General features: G+C 46.2%; 2 protein-coding genes across 3 annotated transcripts in view; one reads left to right on the top strand and one right to left on the bottom strand.

Moving 5' to 3' along the window:
* Positions 1–16319, bottom strand: part of LOC142663442 (cobalamin binding intrinsic factor-like) — a 41412-nt gene extending 25093 nt beyond the window's left edge. The window contains exons 1-3 of the mRNA XM_075842096.1: positions 15930–16319; positions 189–475; positions 1–103 (exon numbers count right to left, since the gene is read on the bottom strand). The exon at positions 1–103 is cut by the window's left edge and continues 86 nt beyond it. Coding sequence (XP_075698211.1) covers positions 1–103; positions 189–294 — 209 coding nt within the window. The 5' untranslated portion in view covers positions 295–475; positions 15930–16319. The remainder of the gene's footprint in view (positions 104–188; positions 476–15929) is intronic.
* On the top strand, positions 16128–19444 carry MRPL16 (mitochondrial ribosomal protein L16). 2 transcript variants are annotated; one of them, XM_075842121.1, is made up of 4 exons: positions 16128–16292; positions 17052–17123; positions 18433–18581; positions 18859–19444. In XM_075842121.1, exons 1-4 carry the CDS (start codon positions 16238–16240, stop codon positions 19342–19344), a joined length of 762 nt encoding a protein of 253 aa, XP_075698236.1. In that variant the 5' UTR covers positions 16128–16237; the 3' UTR covers positions 19345–19444. The 2 variants fall into 2 exon arrangements, with proteins under 2 accessions (XP_075698236.1, XP_075698237.1); XM_075842122.1 differs by lacking the exon at positions 16128–16292 and adding an exon at positions 16517–16636.
* Positions 19445–19742: the final 298 nt, after the last annotated feature.

Below are 19742 nucleotides of genomic sequence, written 5' to 3'. Positions count from 1 at the left end.
AAAGCCAGAAGGACACTAGGGTCGGGAGTGACACACGGCCCCACACTTTTTGCCATGCTGACCGCCAAGCTGGTGACATAGGACTTCTGTGTATCAGAGACATCTAAAGAAAGATCAGAAGGTGGCCTGTTAGGTGGTCCTGTGAGATGGTCCAATGTCCACCAGGTTCTTTATTATGTTATTCTTACGGCAGACGGCATCGGCCCAGCAGGAATGGAGGAGGCTGATGAGCCCAGCACATAAGATAATGACTTGCTTCATCCTGATAGAGTGGTGTGGAAATAACAAGTTCATTCTTCCTCCTCTTTATATATCGGCTGTCTTTGGCTTTCTGCCATGAGTTGGGGTTTATACGCAACCGGAGTGTTTACATTCACTCTCCTCACCTGGCACAGTAAATTGGCTGCCATGTGGTATAGATTAATATGTTCGTCCGGGTGCCAGAGAGTTGTGTAATTCTTCTGCAAGAAAGGTACTGTAGAGAACATTACGTCTAGTGTAAACATCAGATACAATTCATAGACTAGATACATTCACTAGACCCACATTGAGCATACTGTCCACTTCTGAAAATCGGGTATGGTGCCAAGTTTTGCCCCGCAGGGCAGAGAGCCTGGTATATGTTTTTCCCTCCATGCCCTTTCCAGAACCATTGGGCCAATTCCCACTCCCAGGAGTCCTGCACAGGTACCCACTTTCCAGAAGTAAAAGGAGCAGGACCAACTAGAAGTGGACTCAATCTCTCGAAGGGCCCTATAGTGTTTGAAGGTACTTCAACATTATCTGTCTGTAATTTCAGAGCCTTTCGAGTAAGTGCCAGTGGAGAAGAGGTTTTCGGCTAAATAATAAGGTTCCCAATAGCATTATTTAGAGGGAACAGAACAAACTTGGGGAATTGTGAAGGCAAGTTAATGTGAGGTTGACCATCACTGGTCCTATGATCGGTGAAATGCCATGCCAAAATTGGTCAATTCGTCTTTCTATTGAAGCTTAACTCCAGGCAATAACTGAAAATTCGGCAATACTACAACTGCATCACACAATGACAATATAGTAATTGAGCAGAGCTGTCACGATCCATCCAGAACTTTATATAGGAAATACTCAAACTGCGCAACCAGTGACCATGGATATTGTGTATACTCCATAGTTATATAGTTGATAAGGATAAAAAAAGACACAGGTCCATCAAGTCCAACCTATAATCCTACCGTGTTTATCCAGAGGAAGGCAAAACCCCCATGAGGTCGATGCCAATTGCCTAATTAGGTGAAAAATTCCTCTCCGACTGGAAAAATTGCAATCGGAATAAATCCCGGGATCAACGTCCCCTCTCCAGAATCTAGTACTCGTAACTTATATTATATTTATCAAGAAAGGCTTCAAGGCCCTTCCTGAACCACCACAACATCCTGTGGTAGAGAGTTCCATAGTCTCACTGCTCTTACAGTAAAGAATCCCGGTCTAGGATGATGGTAAATCCTTTTTTCCTCTAGAGGTAGAGGCCGCCTCCTTGTCCCTGTTACAGGCCCAGGTGTAAAAAGATCATTAGAAATATCTCTGTACTGTCCAGTTATATATTTGTACATTGTAATCAGATCGCCCCTAAGCCGTCTTTTTCCTAAACTGAATAGCCCCAAGTTTGATCACCTTTCTTGGTACTGAAATCCACCCAATCCCTTAATGACCTTGGTCGCCCTTCTTTGCACCCATTCTAGTTCAGCCATGTCCTTCTTAGGTGCCCAAAATTGTCCATGTCTGGTCCGACTAATGGTTTGTGGAGAGGCAAAACGATGTTCTTATCCTGAACATCTAGGCCTCCTTTGATGCATCCCATGATTTTATTTGCCTTGGCAGCAGCTGCCTGGCACTGGTTGCTAAAGTTAAATTTACTGTCCACCAACATCCCCAGTCTTTTTCCGTGGCAGTTTTACCCAGTGTTTTACCATTTAATGTTTAAGCGTTTTACACCTTTTCTGATGGAAGTTTCGTACAACCCTTTTTCTGGGTCCAGCTTCACACCTAGAAAACACCTGACATTGCTGGAGGATGTTTTCATCAACAGCTGCCGGGGAAATGTAGTATTACATGACAGCCATTCAGATGAGTGGCTGTCCATGTAATACATTGGCAGCGCAAGACCGCTAAATCGAAAGTCACTGTTTGAAAGCGGCTTTTGCTCAAGCCCAAGCAGAGGACCCCCCTGTATGATGTTCCTATGCCCTGACATGGCTTATGGACAAGGACAACAGCTGGAGAGAAGGAGGCAGGAGAAGATTCAGAAGTGGGGATCACAACAGCGGGGGACAAGTTAAATATGTGTTAAATTTGGGAAAAAATGTATTAAAAAAAAAATATTCCAGGTTTACTCTTTGTTTCTGTGCTAAACTTGTTATAATTGACTGTGAATTCCAGGAAGAGCTGGGATATCATGGTCAACCTTTGGGGATTATTTGAGTAGTGCTCTAGCCTAATGGTCCCATTACATGGGCCGACGTGGGCCGTGTAATCGAGCACCGATCTACGAGACAGCTAGTTGATCGGCGCTTGTTTTCTCCTTTCGCAAGGCGCTATGATCGGTAGAGTACGGGGACGAGCGATCGTTACTATGATCACTCGTCCTCATACATTTTCATTATGTCGGGAGGACATCTCCCTGTTTACACCGGGAGATGTGCTGCCGACAACGATAATATTTTAGGCTGCAAAAACAATACCATCAGCCCATGGACGAGCGTTTGCTCGTTCATCGCCTGATCGTTGCTCTGTCTACACAGGGCAATGATCGGGAACGAGCATTCTGTGATCGCTCATTTGCCCTATCATTGGTCTGTGTAATAGGGCCTTTAGGTCACCTGTTCAGATTGAACTTTAGCTTCATATACTATCGTCTGCTCATCATAAAAGTCTCACTACATGATGATAATAAAGATTTTCCTGTCTGATGAAGATCTCTTCAATGTAGAGCAAACACTCTGTCTATCATGATAGAGAGGAAAGTGGAACCTATGTGAATGTAGACCTATGGAGTAATCCTACCCTCAAGTAAAGTTCAAAATACACCATAAACATGAATGATAGTTAGAAGCATTAAATGGGTTGTCTGGGATAAGAAAGAAGGGTCTGCTTTTCTTTTCCACAAACGGCGCCCCTCTTGTCCATGGGCTGTGTCTGGTGTTGCAGCTCAGCCTCACTTTATGTTGCTGTTATGCCTCACTAGTACGTAAATGCCACTTCAGAATGCCACCTGCTTCTGGCTGCCATTCTCTTCTCTAGATGTCGCTATGCTCCAGTTGATACACATTGCCGGTCCACTAGCCGCTGCTGTCCGCTTTCAGTCTTTTTCATCGTCTTCTGGTATTTTGTCCTACTCACTCGTCTCCTGTGTCTACTCCAGGGGAGGCCGAGATCTAGAAGATCTAAGAGTCACTACTCTGCCTTCGTCATTGAGATCTACGCACCTCTCAAGGTACTGTACATGACTCCCTTTAAGCAGGCACATAGCTAGGGGGGCCAACAAGCCACTTTAGCTTAGCCAATGTATTTAGAGACAGGCCTAGGGCAGCGAACTGAACCGTTGTCCTGGGTGAAGGAAAGGCTACATACGGCTTTGCTTTAACCTTCAGAACCCAAATATCTTTTTAGTTTCCCCACATTCTGACCGTAATAGCTTTTTTTGCTTTTACTCCAAAATGGCTGTATATGGACTCTTTTTTTTTTTGCAGGACAAATTGTACTTTTTTGGGCACCATTTTGGGGTAAATATGTTAGCACAGGAAAATACAGAAAAAAAAGATTTCTCCCTTATTGTTAATGTTTTTTTAAACAGACTTTAAAGAAAAAATGCTCCTATATACGGGCGCTCAGTTGTGAATAGATAATTTCTTCCACGGAATCGTTAATTGTGAAGCAACGGTTTTATTTGAAATATAGATAAAACAATAAAATAGACTGTGCTGCAACGCGATGATTCTTATTTGTTTTTTATAGTTATGTCTGAATTAATGCTATTATACTGTTTAGGATACAGAAAGAATTGCATTATTATAAAAGACGCTTCTGTCAGTGTTTCTATTAGTTCATAATCGTCTTAATGACCGCAACATCTCAGTTCCTTTTTAATGTAATTGTTGTTTCAATTTTTTGAATAAATATTGTACTGACTGTACACTTATATTTTAGTATCTTGCTATCTACTTTTGTGTATCCTTTTGCTCCTTTTTTGTTTTTTCCTTCATTGTCTTTTGTTAATGTATTATGTAAGATCTCATGGAGCGTGTTATAAACGGAGCAATGAGGAAATGACGTATGAGCCTTGACAAAGCGTTTGGAGCGTGAAACGTTCGTTGGCATCCTCCACATCATTACTGACCGAGATCAATACGAGTGCCTCGTATTTCCTATCTGTCTTTTATCAAGTTGCACATACATGCTGTTTCCACCAATGAGCACCCCTCCGGCAACATTTTGACAGCTGTATTCCCATGTGTTCTGAGCCACACAGCGTTTATATGTAGAGACTGTGTCTTTCCCTGCATTGGAGAAGTGCCAGCCCCCTTTCTCCTCCCACTAAAGTATTTTTCAGATGTTTTTTGTTAAGCATCTGAACTTACCCTTAAGGTACAGGCCACCACCCTCTCTGCCATGGTCTGCTATCTTCCAGGGCATGATCTCCCCCAGCTACGCCCTTCCGCGGCCTGGCTGTCAATGTCTTGCTATGCCCCCTCTGCACCCCAGAACCAATGGGGCTGAGATGTATCCCTAATCGGTGCCCTTGGCTGTCTCTCAGGGTGCCCCCTCTGGCTTCTACTGCTATCCAGACCAGCCAGATTTTTCCACCACCCAGGAAAGCTCCATCTACTCAGTCAGGGCCTGCAGTTCTGCCATAAGAGTCTCAATTCTGCACACTTCACAGCCACCGACAAAAACAATGCGACAGAGAACCAATGCCCCCGGGGGTCCTTCAATGCTGCTCTCTCACTCCATGCCGCAGTGCTGAATCCCACCTTGGCACTAACCTCTCCTTCATGATGTGATGCCGTGATTTACAAAGTTTACTCTCATTAAAAGGGTCCCCGATGATTAGCAAATCACAGGTTAAGGCCCCCGGTGATCAGCTGTAATCTGTCAGTGAATCCAGAAGCATGTTGTAAAGGATCTGCCAGACACAGCTTCTGTGTCGACGCCCGTGGTTAATCAGTCTGCATCTGCTCCTAAGTCTGATAGAGTGACTCAATCTGCTACCACTCAGGCTGGTAGGCTGAGGAGTGGGAGAACCTATCACAGCCTGGCCAGACGGTTCTAGCTCCCACTCTTGGTCTATTTATACCTTCGTTTCCTGCTTGTCTTTGCCTGTGATTCTTTCTTGTTTCCTGGCTCTGCTGCTCCTGCTATTACGATTGACCTCTGCTTCATATGATCCTGGCTTTACTACTACGCTCCTGCTCTGCGTTTGGTACCTCATACACTCCTGGTTTGACTCGGCTCGTTCACTACTCTTGTTGCTCACGGTGTTGCCATGGGCAACTGCCCCATTTCCCTTAGTTTCTGTGTACCCTTGTCTGTTTGTCTGTTGTGCACATATTGAGCGTAGGGACCGTCGCCCAGTTGTACGCCGTCGCCTAGGAAGGGGCCGTGCAAGTAGGCAGAGACTGAGTGGCGGGTAGATTAGGGCTCACCTGTCTGTCTCCCTACTCCGACATTACATAATCACAGGCCCATATACCTTTTCTACCCTGGTTCCTACACTACTATGGACCCCCTTGAGACCCAGGCTCAGCAAATGCAGGGTCTCTCACTACAGGTCCAAGCCCTGGCTCAGAGGTGCGACCAGCGTGATGCTATCCAGGTAGTGCCCTCCACCTCACCTCTTGAACCCCACCTCAAGTTGCCTGACCGGTTCTCAGGGGACCGGAAGACTTTTTTCTCCTTTCGGGAGAGTTGTAGGCTCTATTTCCGTCTAAGGCCCCACTCCTCAGGTTCTGAGAGCCAGCGAGTGGGTATAATTATGTCCCGGCTCCAGGACGGCCCCCAAGAATGGGCCTTCTCCTTGGCGCCTGACGCCCCTGAACTTTCCTCTGTTTACTTTTTTTTTCTGCTCTCGGGCTCATCTATGACGAGACTGACAATACTGCCTTTGCCGAGAGTCAGCTGGTGACCTTACGTCAGGGTAAGAGACCCGTTGAGGAGTACTGTTCTGACTTTAGGAAGTGGTGTGTAGCTTCTCGGTGGAATGACCCTGCCTTGAGATGCCAGTTTAGATTGGGTCTGTCGAACGCCCTGAAAAACCTATTAGTTAGCTATCCCTCTTCTGACTCTCTAGATCAGGTAATGGCCTTAGCGGTACATCTTGACCGACGTCTCAGGGAACGACGACTTGAACGTTTTTATGCTTTCCCCTCTGGCTCCCCCATGATGGCTCCCGAGGTTCCGTTGCTTCGTTCTTCCACGGAAAACTCAGATGAACGAATGCAACTCGGGGCCTCCGTGTCTCCCCAACAACGTAGAGAGCTCCGCAGGAAGAATGGTCTCTACTTCTACTGTGGGGATGACAAGCATCAAGTGAACAACTATCCTAGGTGTAAGAATAAGCAGCCGGAAAACTTCCGCGCCTAAGTGACCATCGGGGAGGTCGCTTGGGCGCACAGGTATTTCCTGTAAATATGAAACCTAATAAGATCTTGCTTCCCTTTCAGGTCTCTTTTGAGGGTAGGTCTGCCACCGGCAGTGCCTTCGTGGATTCAGGGTCTTCTGCTAATATTATGTCTGTGGAATTTGCTATGTCTCTAGCTATGCCATTGATTGATTTGCCTAAACCTGTCCCGGTAGTGGGTATCGACCACTCCACTTGCTAAGGGTTATTTTACGCAGCATACCCCTGTTTTTTAACTCATTGTTGGCTCCATTCATTTGGAGCAGTGCTCTGTACTGGTGATGCAGGCATTATCGTCCGATTTGGTTTTAGGCCTTCCCTGGTTGCAGATGCATAATCCCACATTTAACTGGAATACTGGGGATCTTACTAAATGGGGTAATGAATGCATGACGTCCTGTTTTTCTGTTAATTTTAATTCTCTCCCTGAGGAGGTGAACACTCTACCTGAGTTTATTCAGGACTTTGCTGATGGTTTTTCTAAAAAGGCCTCCGAAGTGTTACGTCCTCATAGAGAATACGATTGCGCTATCGATTTGGTACCAGGAGCTAAGCTCCCTAAGGGTAGGATATTTAATCTTGTCCCGGAACGTGAGGCCATGAGAGAATATATCCAGGAAAGCCTGGCCAAGGGTTACATTTGCCCCTCTACTTCTCCGGTAGGTGCTGGCTTCTTCTTCGTAGGGAAGGATGGTGGTCTTAGGCCGTGCATCGATTACTGAAACTTGAATAAGGTCACTGTAAGACACCAGTATCCCCTTCCTTTGATTCCTGATCTCTTTAATCAGGTTCAGGGGGCCCAATGGTTCTCTAAGTTTGATCTTCGGGGGGCTTATAACCTTATCCGAGTCAGAGAAGGGGATGAGTGGAAGACTGCGTTTAACACGCCCGAAGGTCATTTTGAATACCTCGTCATGCTCTTTGGGTTATGTAATGCTCCCGCGGTCTTCCAGAATTTCATAAATGAGATTTTAAGAGACTACCTGGGGGTATTTCTTGTAGTGTACCTTGATGACATACTTGTGTTTTCCAAGGACTGGTCCTCCCACATTGAGCATGTCAGGAAGGTGCTCCAGGCCCTTCGGGAAAACAAACTCTTTGCTAAATCCAAAAAATGTGTGTTTGGGGTGCAGGAGATACCATTTTTGGGTCAAATCCTCACTCCTAATGAATTCCGCATGGACCCTGCCAAGGTTCAGACTGTGGCTGAATGGGTCCAACCTGCCTCCCTGAAGGCGTTATAGTGCTTCCTGGGGTTTGCTAATTATTACAGGAGATTTATTGCTAACTTCTCGGTCATCGCTAAGCCTCTTACGGATCTTACTCGCAAAGGTGCTGATCTCCTCCACTGGCCTCCGGAGGCGGTCCAGGCTTTTGAGATCCTTAAGAATTGCTTTATTTATGCCCCAGTGCTGATTCAGCCTAACCAAATGGAGCCATTCATCGTGCAGGTTGACGCCTCCGAGGTGGGAGTGGGTGCTGTCTTGTCCCAGGGTACCAGGTCCCTCACCCATCTCCGTCCCTGTGCCTACTTCTCCAGGAAGTTCTCGCCCACTGAGAGTAACTATGACGTGGGCAACCGCGAACTCTTAGCCATTAAATGGGCATTTGAAGAGTGGCGCCACTTCTTGGAGGGGGCTAGGCACCAGGTAACGGTCCTTACCGACCACAAGAATCTGGTTTTCCTAGAATCTGCCCGGAGGCTAAACCCGAGACAAGCTCGATACGCATTGTTTTTTACTAGATTCAACTTTGTGGTCAACTATAGGGCTGGGTCTAAAAATATTAAAGCTGATGCACTGTCGTGTAGCTTCATGGCCAGCCCTCCTTCGGAGGAAGATCCTGCTTGTGTTCAATCCTCTGTTGATTCTGACTTAGTCTCCGAAATTGCGGCTGATCAAGGTTCAGCTCCCGGGAACCTTACTGAGGACAAGCTGTTTGTTCCCCTGCAATTCCGGCTAAGGGTACTCAGGGAAAATCATGACTCTGCACTATCTGGTCATCCAGGCATCCTGGGTACCAAGCACCTCATTGCTAGAAACTATTGGTGGCGTGGGTTGCCTAAAGACGTTAAGGCCTACGTCGCCGCTTGTGAAATTTGTGCTAGGTCCAAGACTCCCAGGTCCCGACCAGCGGGCTTACTATGTTCTTTGCCCATTCCCCAGAGACCTTGGACCCATATCTCCATGAATTTTATCACCGATCTGCCTCCATCTCAAGGCAAGTCGGTGGTGTGGGTTGTAGTAGACCGCTTCAGTAAGATGTGCCACTTTGTGCCCCTCAAGAAACTACCCAATGCCAAGACGTTAGCTACCTTGTTTGTCAAACACATCCTGCGTCTCCATGGGGTTCCTGTCAATATTGTTTCTGACAGAGGGGTACAATTTGTTTCATTGTTTTGGAAAGCTTTCTGTAAAAATTCGGAGATTGATCTGTCCTTCTCCTCGGCCTTCCATCCTGAAACTAATGACCAAACTGAGAGGACTAATCAGTCTCTAGAACAATATTTAAGGTGTTTTATCTCTGACTGTCAATATGATTGGGTCTCCTTCATTCCCCTCTCCGAATTTTCCCTTAATAACTGGGTCAGTAACTCGTCAGGGGTCTCCCCCTTTTTCTGTAATTTTGGGTTTAATTCACGGTTCTCCTCCATTTCACCTGGTGGTTCCAACAATCCCGAGGTAGATGTAGTTCATCGGGAACTGTGCACAGTCTGGGCCCAGGTTCAGAAGAACCTAGAGGCGTCCCAGAGCATACAAAAGACTCATGCATATAAAAGACGTTCTACTAACCCCTTGTTTGTAGTCGGGGATCTGGTGTGGCTGTCCTTAAAAAATTTGCGCCTTAAAGTTCCGTCCCAAAAATTTGCTCCCCGGTATATAGGGTCGTACAAGGTCATTGAGGTCCTTAACCCTGTCTCCTTCCGGCTGGAGTTACCCCTGTCTTTTCAAATACACAACGTGTTCCATGCCTCCCTCCTGAAACGCTGCTCCCCGTCATTGGCTACCTCGAGGAAACCTCCGGTCCCTGTTCTCACCCCTGAAGGGGTAGAATTCGAGGTGGCCAAGATTGTGTACAGCAGGATGGTCCAAGGCTCCCTCCAGTACCTGGTCCATTGGAGAGGATACGGGCCTGAGGAGAGGACTTGGATACCCGCCCGGGATGTTCACGCTGGGGTATTGCTCAGGAGGTTTTATCTTCGGTTCCCCAATAAGCCAGGTCCACCTAGGAAGGGTCCAGTGGCCCCTCATAAAAGGGGGGGTACTGTAAAGGATCTGCCAGACACAGCTTCTGTGTCCACGTCCGTGGTTAATCAGTCTGCATCTGCTCCTAGGTCTCATAGAGTGACTCGATCTGCTACCACTCCGGCTCGCAGGCTGAGGAGTGGGAGAACCTATCACAGCCTGGCCAGACGGTTCTAGCTCCCGCCCTTGGTCTATTTATACCTTCATTTCCTGCTTGTCTTTGCCTGTGATTCTTTCTTGTTTCCTGGCTCTGCTGCTCCTGTTATTACGATTGACCTCTGCTTCATATCGACCCTGGCTTTACTACTACGCTCCTGCTCTGCATTTGGTACCTCATACACTCCTGGTTTGACTCGGCTCGTTCACTACTCTTGTTGCTCACAGTGTTGCCGTGGGCAACTGCCCCATTTCCCTTAGTTTCTGTGTACCCTTGTCTGTTTGTCTGTCATGCACATATTGAGCGTAGGGACCGTCTCCTAGGATGGGCCATGCAAGTAGGCAGGGACTGAGTGGCGGGTAGATTAGGGCTCACCTGTCTGTCTTCCTACCCCGACATTACACAAGTGTTCAATTTCCCTGAAGCACCACCACAGGTGAATAAATGAAGCATTACACAATTCCCATTGAAATCCATGGGCTGCAGTGACGTGATGTGTCTTCCACACTCTTTTTAGCTGCTCTCCGCTCTGATTAATAGTTAAGGGTCAAGGTCTGTGGCAGATACGGAGTTGAGTGGCTGAAACGATCATGCAGTATGGTGCAAATAGCAAGAGTAGTCAAGTAACAGTCCAGGTTTGGTGCACAGATAAGCAGCAATAGGTCGTTACGAGAAGCAGAGACGTGGTCAGGAAACAAACCGGGTTCGGTACACAGATAAGCAGCAATAGGTCATTATGAGAACCAGAGACGTGGTCGGGAAACAATCCAGGTTCGGTACACAGGGACATGGTCGGGAAACAATCTAGGTTCGGTACACAGAGACGTGGTCGGGAAACAATCGGGTTCGGTATATAGATAAGCAACAGTAAGTAGCAATCTATGGCAGAAGGGAAGTAAAATATATAATAGTCTGGCAAGGAGGTACTGCAAAGTCCAGGCCTATATAGGAGCCACAATGGTGAGACCAATTAGGCAATGAAGGTAATGGCATCTAGAGAGGTAGGAATCAAGGAGAAGCTAGACACTAAATGCAGCATTGGAGATATCCAACAGCACCAGTGGATCAACGAGAAGAGCTTCTGCCGGGGACACAGGAGTTGCTGGGTTTGGGTCCTGAATCGGGGACTACCTACTATTATCCCATAAATCCTTTATTGGGACTTTTAAAAAACAAATACAATTCTTAGGGACTTTAACCCTTTGCACACATGGTACAGATATGGCCCGTGACTCTAGGCATTTTTTGTTAACTCTGCCCCCTGCTTTCAATAAAATATATAGTTTATGCGTGTGAATGCAACAGATGTATCAAGGTCTCTGAGATTTGGGATGTATTGAAACAGCTGTTTAGTTAACGAACAGGAAAAGATAGAAGCCAAGCAGAAATAACCCTGATATTTACTCAGCAAATACAGAGAGTACAGGACTTCGGAGTATACAAAATAATCTGAGCTGGAACTGAATGTCTGAATGAAATTGCTTTATTATTTTTTTCCTGCGGTTTACACCCTTTTCCGATAAAATTTTAATCCCTGCAACACTGACACTCATCCATGAGAGATGGGAATTTCTTATGGTAAATACCAGCCTCTACAATAGAAAAGTTTGAGGTTTTCCAGACTCGATATCAGCCCAGGTGTTACAATGAAATGGATCCTGTAAGCCACAGTCGGTTTGGTGCTGTCTAGACTATGGAAACTCATCGTTCTTCACCATCAACCTCTGCAAGGAAGTATGAACTTTCCCGGTCTAATTCCAGGTCACGATCCCCAGAATAGCCACCCATTGGCTGTGGATGCGTTGTAGCGAAGAACTTGTAGCCGAGTCAGAAGCGTAGCTAACGGAATAGCAGTCAGGATACCACAGACTGAGGATGAGATGGAATCATAGCTGGTAGACAAGAATTGATATCAGGAATAGAAACACAAGAACCCGGCAACAAATCCAAGAGACAAGAAAGGACTAAGAAGAGCGTAATCCAGGAACAAGTCTGTGGTCAAGGTCAGGATCAGGAGCAAAGTCAATATACCTAGCATCTAGTCTGGAGGTAAGGCATGACAGGCTGATTCCCCTTTAAATAGGCTGCCATCAGTGGGTGTTGGTGGCCGCGGCAAACCAACGCTACCAGCCGTGGTAAAGAGGAGAGCCGCTGGCCGAGACTCTTCGCTGGAGCCAGGTGAGTAACAGGGCCCTTCAAGTGAAATCTCTTGATGAGCTGTAGAGCAGGAATGAGGTTCTTCGGGATACAGGTTCTCTCCTCAGGACCCTATACGCCTTCCAATCGATTAAATAATAGAATTTCCCACAAACCTTCTTACAATCCAGAATTTGTCTAACCTCTTAATCTGTTGAGGAAATTAAAGCAGAGACAAAAGACAGAGACAGAAAGCAGAGACAGAGTGCACAGAAATCAGATATAGACTCCGCAACATTGAAATTGCAACACCAAGACGGAAAAGTTTTGGAATTGTGGAGATCACAGGATCGGTAGACATGTTAATGATATGTTAATGGTATGCAAATGATAAAAAAAAGGAAACAAAATATTCCAAACATCTTGATTTATTTTATGGAGTTTGAGGGCCACGTGCAGAAATCCACGTACTTCCACGACTTGGCAGCTATCACTGAGATTATTAATGGTTGTCTGAGGAATGTTATGCCACACTGAATGCACTTGGGCACGCAAATCATCAAGATTGGCTGCTGGCAGCTCCCTTTGCCATTGCCAAACAATGACATCCCAGATCTGCTCGATGCGAGACAAGTCAGGAGACGCGGCAGACCATAGTAACACGTTAACTCATGCAGGCTGCTCACAGTAGCACGAGCAACATGCGGCCTGGCGTTGTCCTGTTAAAAAAACGGCTTCTGGGACACTTTGGACAAATGGCCATACCACTGGTTTCACGACCAAATCAATGTAACGCTGAGCAGTTAGTATATCTAGAGGTGTCCGGTTACCATACATTATGCCACCCCACACTATAGTCCCAGGAGTAGGACCGTTATGTCGTTCCCTTGTGAAGGCCTCTCCATGACATTGCCCACGTGGTCTCCAGAGCAACCTCCGGCTATCAGAACTCCATTCCAGCCTCCATTGCTGTCTTGCTGTGCACCATGATAGCCTTTGAGATCGGTGGCGTGTGGTCAATGAAACACCTGTAGCTGGACGTCTGGCTCGTAGTCCAATGTCGTACAAACGCGTTTTGATGGTAGGTGTTGACACTGGTTGCCGCCCTAGGGTTGGGATGTGACATCCAATTTTACTTGTAGTACAGAATGGATCACTAGGCGCCGATCAGACGATCTGTCCGTGCAGAGGTTCTCCTCCCTGCACCTCTTGCTGTCATTCCCGTTCGTTGTTGTTCTCCCAACCTCCGGGACACACAACGTTGAACAGCGCTGACATCTCGACCTAGGCGCATTGCAATCGGCCCGAATAATGAACCAAGATCTATCTGTTCAGGGATTCTGTCCTCTCCGTTTGCGACAAGTGGCGATAACTGGCAAGTCGACGAACAGAAGGCATCGAACAATCATCCCGCACCGTTTTTGAGGTTTCATGTGGCTAAAAACGTTGCTTTCAATCTGTCTTTTATGCCACTTCCAAATGCCACAAACTGGAGCTCGGCGCTTAAAAATGTTATCATTTGCAGATCTCAGCAACACTGGATACTTCCTCGATTTGCAGAACCTCACGGCTCGTACTTCTTGGTGTTGCAATTTAAATTTTAGCGGTGTGCTCAGCTGCCTGGCGCCCATGATAGCTTCGAGAGCTAATTTGTCTTCATTTTAGTGGTGGTTACACCCAAGTCGTGTATGAGCCACACAGATCTGCATCTATCTCTGCAATTTCCTAATAACGGTCCGTGATTACGGGCACGGCTGGCCGCGGACAACCACCCGTATTTGCGGGCCATGTTCCAATTCTAAGGCAAGGGGGGAACGGTCCGTAAAAAGCAAAAAAAAAAACATGTCCTATCTTTTGCGGAGCCTTTTTACGGCACGGACACCTTCCCGTAAATATACAATAGAAGTGAATGGGTCCATAATTACGGATGAATTCTACCGTCGTGTGAATGGGGCCCTGGTGCTTTTTGTTGTGGGTATAATTATTTACTCTAATCCAAGATGATTCACAGTACGTAGCATCGACAAAATCAACCTTGGGTGGAGAGGGGGTGATGTCCGGAAAGCGTTAAGAGAGGAAACGAGGTGGATTGTTCTTTTGAACCCCACCTCACCCTTTGGTCTCAATGAGGCCGTACGTTTTAAGGCCTTTTTGTGATATTTCTAGCGCTCATTTTCTTTTCCGGGGCATCTACTCGTTTTTCTTTATGACGTGTTCTGGTATAGTGTATTTTTTTTGGTTGATTTATTCCTCATCGTTCGTTACGGTTGTGCCGGATGAGAGAAGCTTTGGTCTTCATGGATGGATGCGTTTGCTACTTCTTCGACTTTGAGAATTTTGCTTTATTGATATTGGACTCCATCTCTCCACGTATAAAAGATGGACTTTCTTCTATTGGATTGGACTCTTCACTTATAGTATCTTGTGGTATTTGACGCAGGGTTTTAGATGGGGTGAGCTCCTTTATTTCACTATTTTCTACGGCACATCCTTTTTGTGTATCTTCAGACGACCGTTATATACGTCTGTGTGAAGGCCGTTAAAACAATGGCCATCACACGGACGCATGTATTCCACTGGGGCCGTTCACTGATATGTCACTTCATGTTGTGCCCAACTTGTGGTACTGGAGACACACACCCCATGAATTGTTAAGCGGGTTCTCCCGGCTATAGAGATGCCATGTATCTGGACGTAACTGCGGTTTTGGCATGCTGAGGGGCTCAGAAGATAGGGAGCGCCATATGGCTTTGGAGCGTGGATATTGCTTGATAGTAGTAGGGTCCTATGTAATATGGGCGGAGTACATCAGGGCATTATAGGGTGGTATAATAAGTGGGGTTAATAATTAATAAAAATAATCCGTACAGGTGCGGTGCACTTATGAGAAGTCCTTTATGCACAGGTCGGTGTCACCTTTTTTGGGACCTTCCGTTCTTCGCAGTTTGGAGATCTTCGCTGGGAAAGTGTTGCCCCGGTACAATATGGACGGCCTCCCTTCAAGCCGATGTGCTGGGGACCTCCCCCTCCTGGTTATCTGTAAGCATTTTCATCCCCGCCTTAGAAGAGCCATAACCTTTTTTATTTTTACATCAACGGAGTTGTATAAAGGCTTTTTTTGTGGCACGAGCTGTAATTAATATTGGTACAATTTTGGGGCACATGCAACTTTTTGATCACTTTTTATTCCATGTTTTTGAAAGGCGAGGTGACCAAAAAAAATTGAACGCATTCGTCGTGTGGTATAAATGACATGTTAACTTTATTCTACGGGTCAGTATGATTATGGTGATACCACATTTATATTGTTTTGTCATGTTTTACAGCTTTTGTACAAAAAAATATATATATTTTTTGTTTTGCCATATTCTTGGAGACATAACTTTTTTCTTTTTCTGTCAAGAAAGCCGTGTGAGGTCTTGTTATGGTCCCATTTTGGGTGTATGCGGCTTTTTGATCACTTTTTATTTCATTTTTTTTGGAGGATTGATTACGGCGGATGTCGGGACCTGTCCTTGGTCCACCTTCACTTCAGCCTAAGCCACTGAACTCTTTAGCTCCCACAAAATGATTGATTTACACTCCTTGGCCACACACTATAGCCAGAAGAAGCCAAGGCAGCAATTCTATATCAAAAAAATCCGAGTCTACAACATACAGCTGCAAATTTTCTATTCACCAGCAGGTGGCAGGGTTGTTCCGTTTACTTTCAATATACAGCTGCTAATTTTCTCCTCACCTGTAGGTGGCAGCTTGCTTTTAATATGCAGCTGCTAATATTCTATTCACCAGTAGATGGTAGTGTTGTTTAGTTTACTTTCAATATTTTCCATTCACCAGTAGGTGGCAATATACAGCTGCACATTTTCAGCCTACTTTTTATATACAGCTGCTAATTTTCTCTTCTCCAGTAGGTGGCAGTGTTGTTAACAAGGAAGTATTGACCTTGATGGAGTTCCTGCCCAGTGACATCACATCCTGGAGGAGATGGTGCCGCGCTTGTTAGTCGTGCGTCGTTCCCTCTCAGTCCACTCACTGTAACCGAGGATGGCGTTTTCTCTCTGGAGCCGGGTTACGGTGCTCCGTCGTGTCCTGGTGACAGGTGGGCATTACCGCTTTACGGCTTTCACCCGGACTGCACTTACGAGCTTGTTCAACGATGTATATCTATTCACTAGAGGCTGAACTGTGCAGGGTCTTGTTTGTCTACAGAACGTTGTGCAGCAGTATGCGCTGGCAGCCATTTTCTTGGAGACAAATATGACCAGAATGATAACGCATAGCTCTGACAAAATGTCGTTTGTACAAGCGACAGTGGCATGTTCTAGTAGTTGTGGTGCTGTGTATTGATTATAACTATATTGTGGTTATTTAAATTTTATATTTTTAATAGTAAACTGTAAATATCCATCTAATGGGGACATTGCGGCCTCACTAGTTACAAAGGTACGCAAGTCAAAGATAGAAGATTGTATTGTATTGCGCCAATACCCCGTACGTGGTCATAAACTGCTATTTGGGCGCACGGGGCTCAGAAGGGAAGCAGCGCCATTTTTCTTTTAAGTGTAGATGTTTCTGGGCGCCATGTTGCATTTGCAGAGCCCTTGTGGGACCAAAACAGTGGAAACCCCTCAGTGCATTCACCTAGGGGTGCGGTGAGAATGTTGACCCCGCACTTATGTTCTATTAGGACATCAAATTCGTGTTGATGTGAACCCCTTTTAATATGGCGTCTGTTATCTCCCTGGTTTGGGGGGTTATTACCCATGCGGTTCGGTGCCGGGCCGATAATCTTCTGTACCTCGTGTCCTGTACTCTGCTGTGCCTCATTATCCTCTGCTTTTCTCTTCTACCTCCACAGGTGGCGTGTCGAGCCCGCAGAGAGCGGTTACGGCCGGACTCCACTCCTATGACCCTCCGCCAGATTTTAGCGGTGAGTTTGGCGTCCTAAAGACAGTCCGTTTATTAGTCATAATGGCAACACGTGACCGTGAACACAAAGGGACTTTCTGCAAACCCTGCGCCTTAGGCTGCGTTCACACAAGGCGGATACGCTGCACAAAGGTACACGCCGTGCCCGCCCTGGACGCCGCAGGGTATTTGCGGCCAAAAAACCGCACCAAATTGTGTTGCAGTTGTTAGGCCTGAATCTCCTCTGCGGAAAATAGCAGGTTAAAAAAATTAAAGGTCGTACTTAGCCGTATCCATGCTGACGTCCTGCAGCCCGGCCCCCTGAGATAACGTTTCATCCCATGTGACCGCTTCAGCCTGCGATTCCGACGCAACGCTCGGCTATTTCTTGCAGATTTTACCACCCCATTGGGGAAAATGCAGCGTAAATTGACATGCTGCAGATTTAAGATCCGTGCAGCAGGTCAATTCATGAAACTTTTCGTTGCGTTTCTTTTTTTCCGCAGTGTGGGCATGAGATTATCTGCTAAATCCGTCTCCTCAAGACAAGACAGACTATCAGCTCACTAAGGGGTCCGGTTACAGTTGCCAATAGAAGTCTATGAAGAGGGGAGGGGGAGCAGCTGCAGAGAGACACACACACAGATGCTGCAGCAGCTTTTAGGAAGTGTTAGGGTATGTTCACACGCAAACGCAAAATACGTCTCAAATTACGGAGCTGTTTTCAGGCAAAAACAGCTCCTGAATTTCAGACGTTTTTGCAAGTACTCGTGTTTTTCGCTGCGTCCATTACGGACGTAATTGGAGCTTTTTTTCAATGGAGTCAATGAAAAACGGCTCCAATAACGTCCAAAGAGGTGACATTCACTTCTTTGACGCGGGCATATTTTTACGCACCATCTTTTGACAGCGACGCATAAAATTACACTTCGTCTGAACAGAACATCGTAAGACCCATTGCAAGCAACGGGCAGATGTTTGCAGACGTAATGGAGCCGTCTTTTCAGGCATGATTCGAGGCGTAAAACGCCTGCATTACGTCTGAAAGTAGCTCGTGTGAACATACCCTTATATCTCACCCCAGTGCTGGATTCACAGCTACACTGCTCATCACTGCTGTATATTCTCCTCCATGCTGCTGCTGAGCTGCAATACCATACACAACCCATAGACTGGTGTGGCGCTGTTTGTGAAATAGAGCAGACATGTTTTCCTAATCCTGAACAATTCCTTTTTAAATCACTATCCACATCAATACAAACACTGCCACATATGTCATGATATCTGCCAGAGGTGGCGCTGCACTGACTCCCATTTCTCTGTCTTCTCAGGAGTCAGTATGAAGGAACGACCCAAACTGCGCTTTATGAATAAAGCTCCAGATATTATTAAAGTAGTGAAGGTTCCTAGGAGTTTAAAGGACATCCGTGGTCCCGCGTTACAAGGGCGAGATTTCGTGGAAGGACAATATGGCATTTTGGTGAGAAATGGGCACCAGAAAACCTATCACTGATCAGTCATTATATATACATGATCTTATTCCAGTGCGCCTCTACGTATCCATATTATGGTGATATGTGGGTGCCGTTATTCGGGAGGATATACTGGTATGATTTGGTACAATTCCTATTTTCTTCTAGAAAATGTTAGAGCTCTATGACCTTTATGGTTGCCTACTGACGCTGTGCTCTCTGGCACTACATTGGCTACTTCTCTATGACCATTAGATTTTCACTGTTTTTTTTTTTTTTGCACAGGCTTTGGGAGGTGGATACCTACATTGGGGACACTTTGAGATGATGCGTTTGACTTTAAACCGTAAATTTGACCCCCACGTAACTTTTAGCAACTGGCTGATCGAAGCCCCCCACAAACCCATCACACGCAAAGGACTTGGCCAACGTATGGGAGGTGGAAAAGGCGCGGTGGACCATTATGTCACTCCGGTTAAAGCTGACCAGCTCATTGTGGAAGTGGGGGGACGCTGTGAGTTTTCGGAGGTCTTGCCGGTGCTAATTCAAGTGGCCAAAAAGCTTCCATTCCCGGCCAAGGCTGTGAGCCGAGAAACCTTGAAGGAGCTCCAGGAGGAGCTGGAGGAGAGGAAGAAAAACAACCAGAACCCATGGACTTTTGAGCGGTTGGTCACGCGTAACATGATGGGTTGCCGGAAATATCTTAGTCCATATGACCTGCAGTTTAAGGGCAGGTACTGGGGCAAGAACTGCCTGAAGGACCGCGTCTGAGGGGAACCTTCACAAGTCACGTCATTGTGTCGGGCTACGGCAAAATGGCGTCTGTTGGACTACTTTCTCGTATTTGTAATAAATGATGGAAGAATGGAAACTGGCCTGTAATTGAGTCACTTTTTTTTCCCAGCATGCCTCGATCTCAATGCTGTAAACTGCGATGGCTGTCACACGGGTAATATGTGAACCGCAAGAGTCTAAAACATGCGGTCAGGTCATATTGGGTTACTAGGGAAAGCAGTCAGATTCCTTTAACCGGTACAGGATAAGGTACCATAACGCGATATTTGCCAACCCCCCCCCCCCACCTTTTTTTTTTTTTATGTCCTGTTCCTTTAAGGGGATTTATTTTTATTTTTTTTTTCACTATTTTTCCACTGTAACTGAGCAGCGCA

Source organism: Rhinoderma darwinii, chromosome 11 (genome assembly GCF_050947455.1).
Source record: "Rhinoderma darwinii isolate aRhiDar2 chromosome 11, aRhiDar2.hap1, whole genome shotgun sequence".
In the NCBI taxonomy this organism is placed as follows: domain Eukaryota; kingdom Metazoa; phylum Chordata; class Amphibia; order Anura; family Rhinodermatidae; genus Rhinoderma; species Rhinoderma darwinii.
Note: the sequence above shows the minus strand (reverse complement) of the source record. Positions and strands in the feature narration are given on the sequence as shown.

Bases quoted from the DNA above. Each gene is read 5' to 3' on its own strand.
- MRPL16 (XM_075842121.1), top strand. From the start codon at position 16,238: ATGGCGTTTTCTCTCTGGAGCCGGGTTACGGTGCTCCGTCGTGTCCTG. The intron at 17,124-18,432 runs GTGAGTTTGGCG...CTGTCTTCTCAG, and splicing joins CCCTCCGCCAGATTTTAGCG to GAGTCAGTATGAAGGAACGA. The intron at 18,582-18,858 runs GTGAGAAATGGG...TTTTTTGCACAG, and splicing joins AAGGACAATATGGCATTTTG to GCTTTGGGAGGTGGATACCT.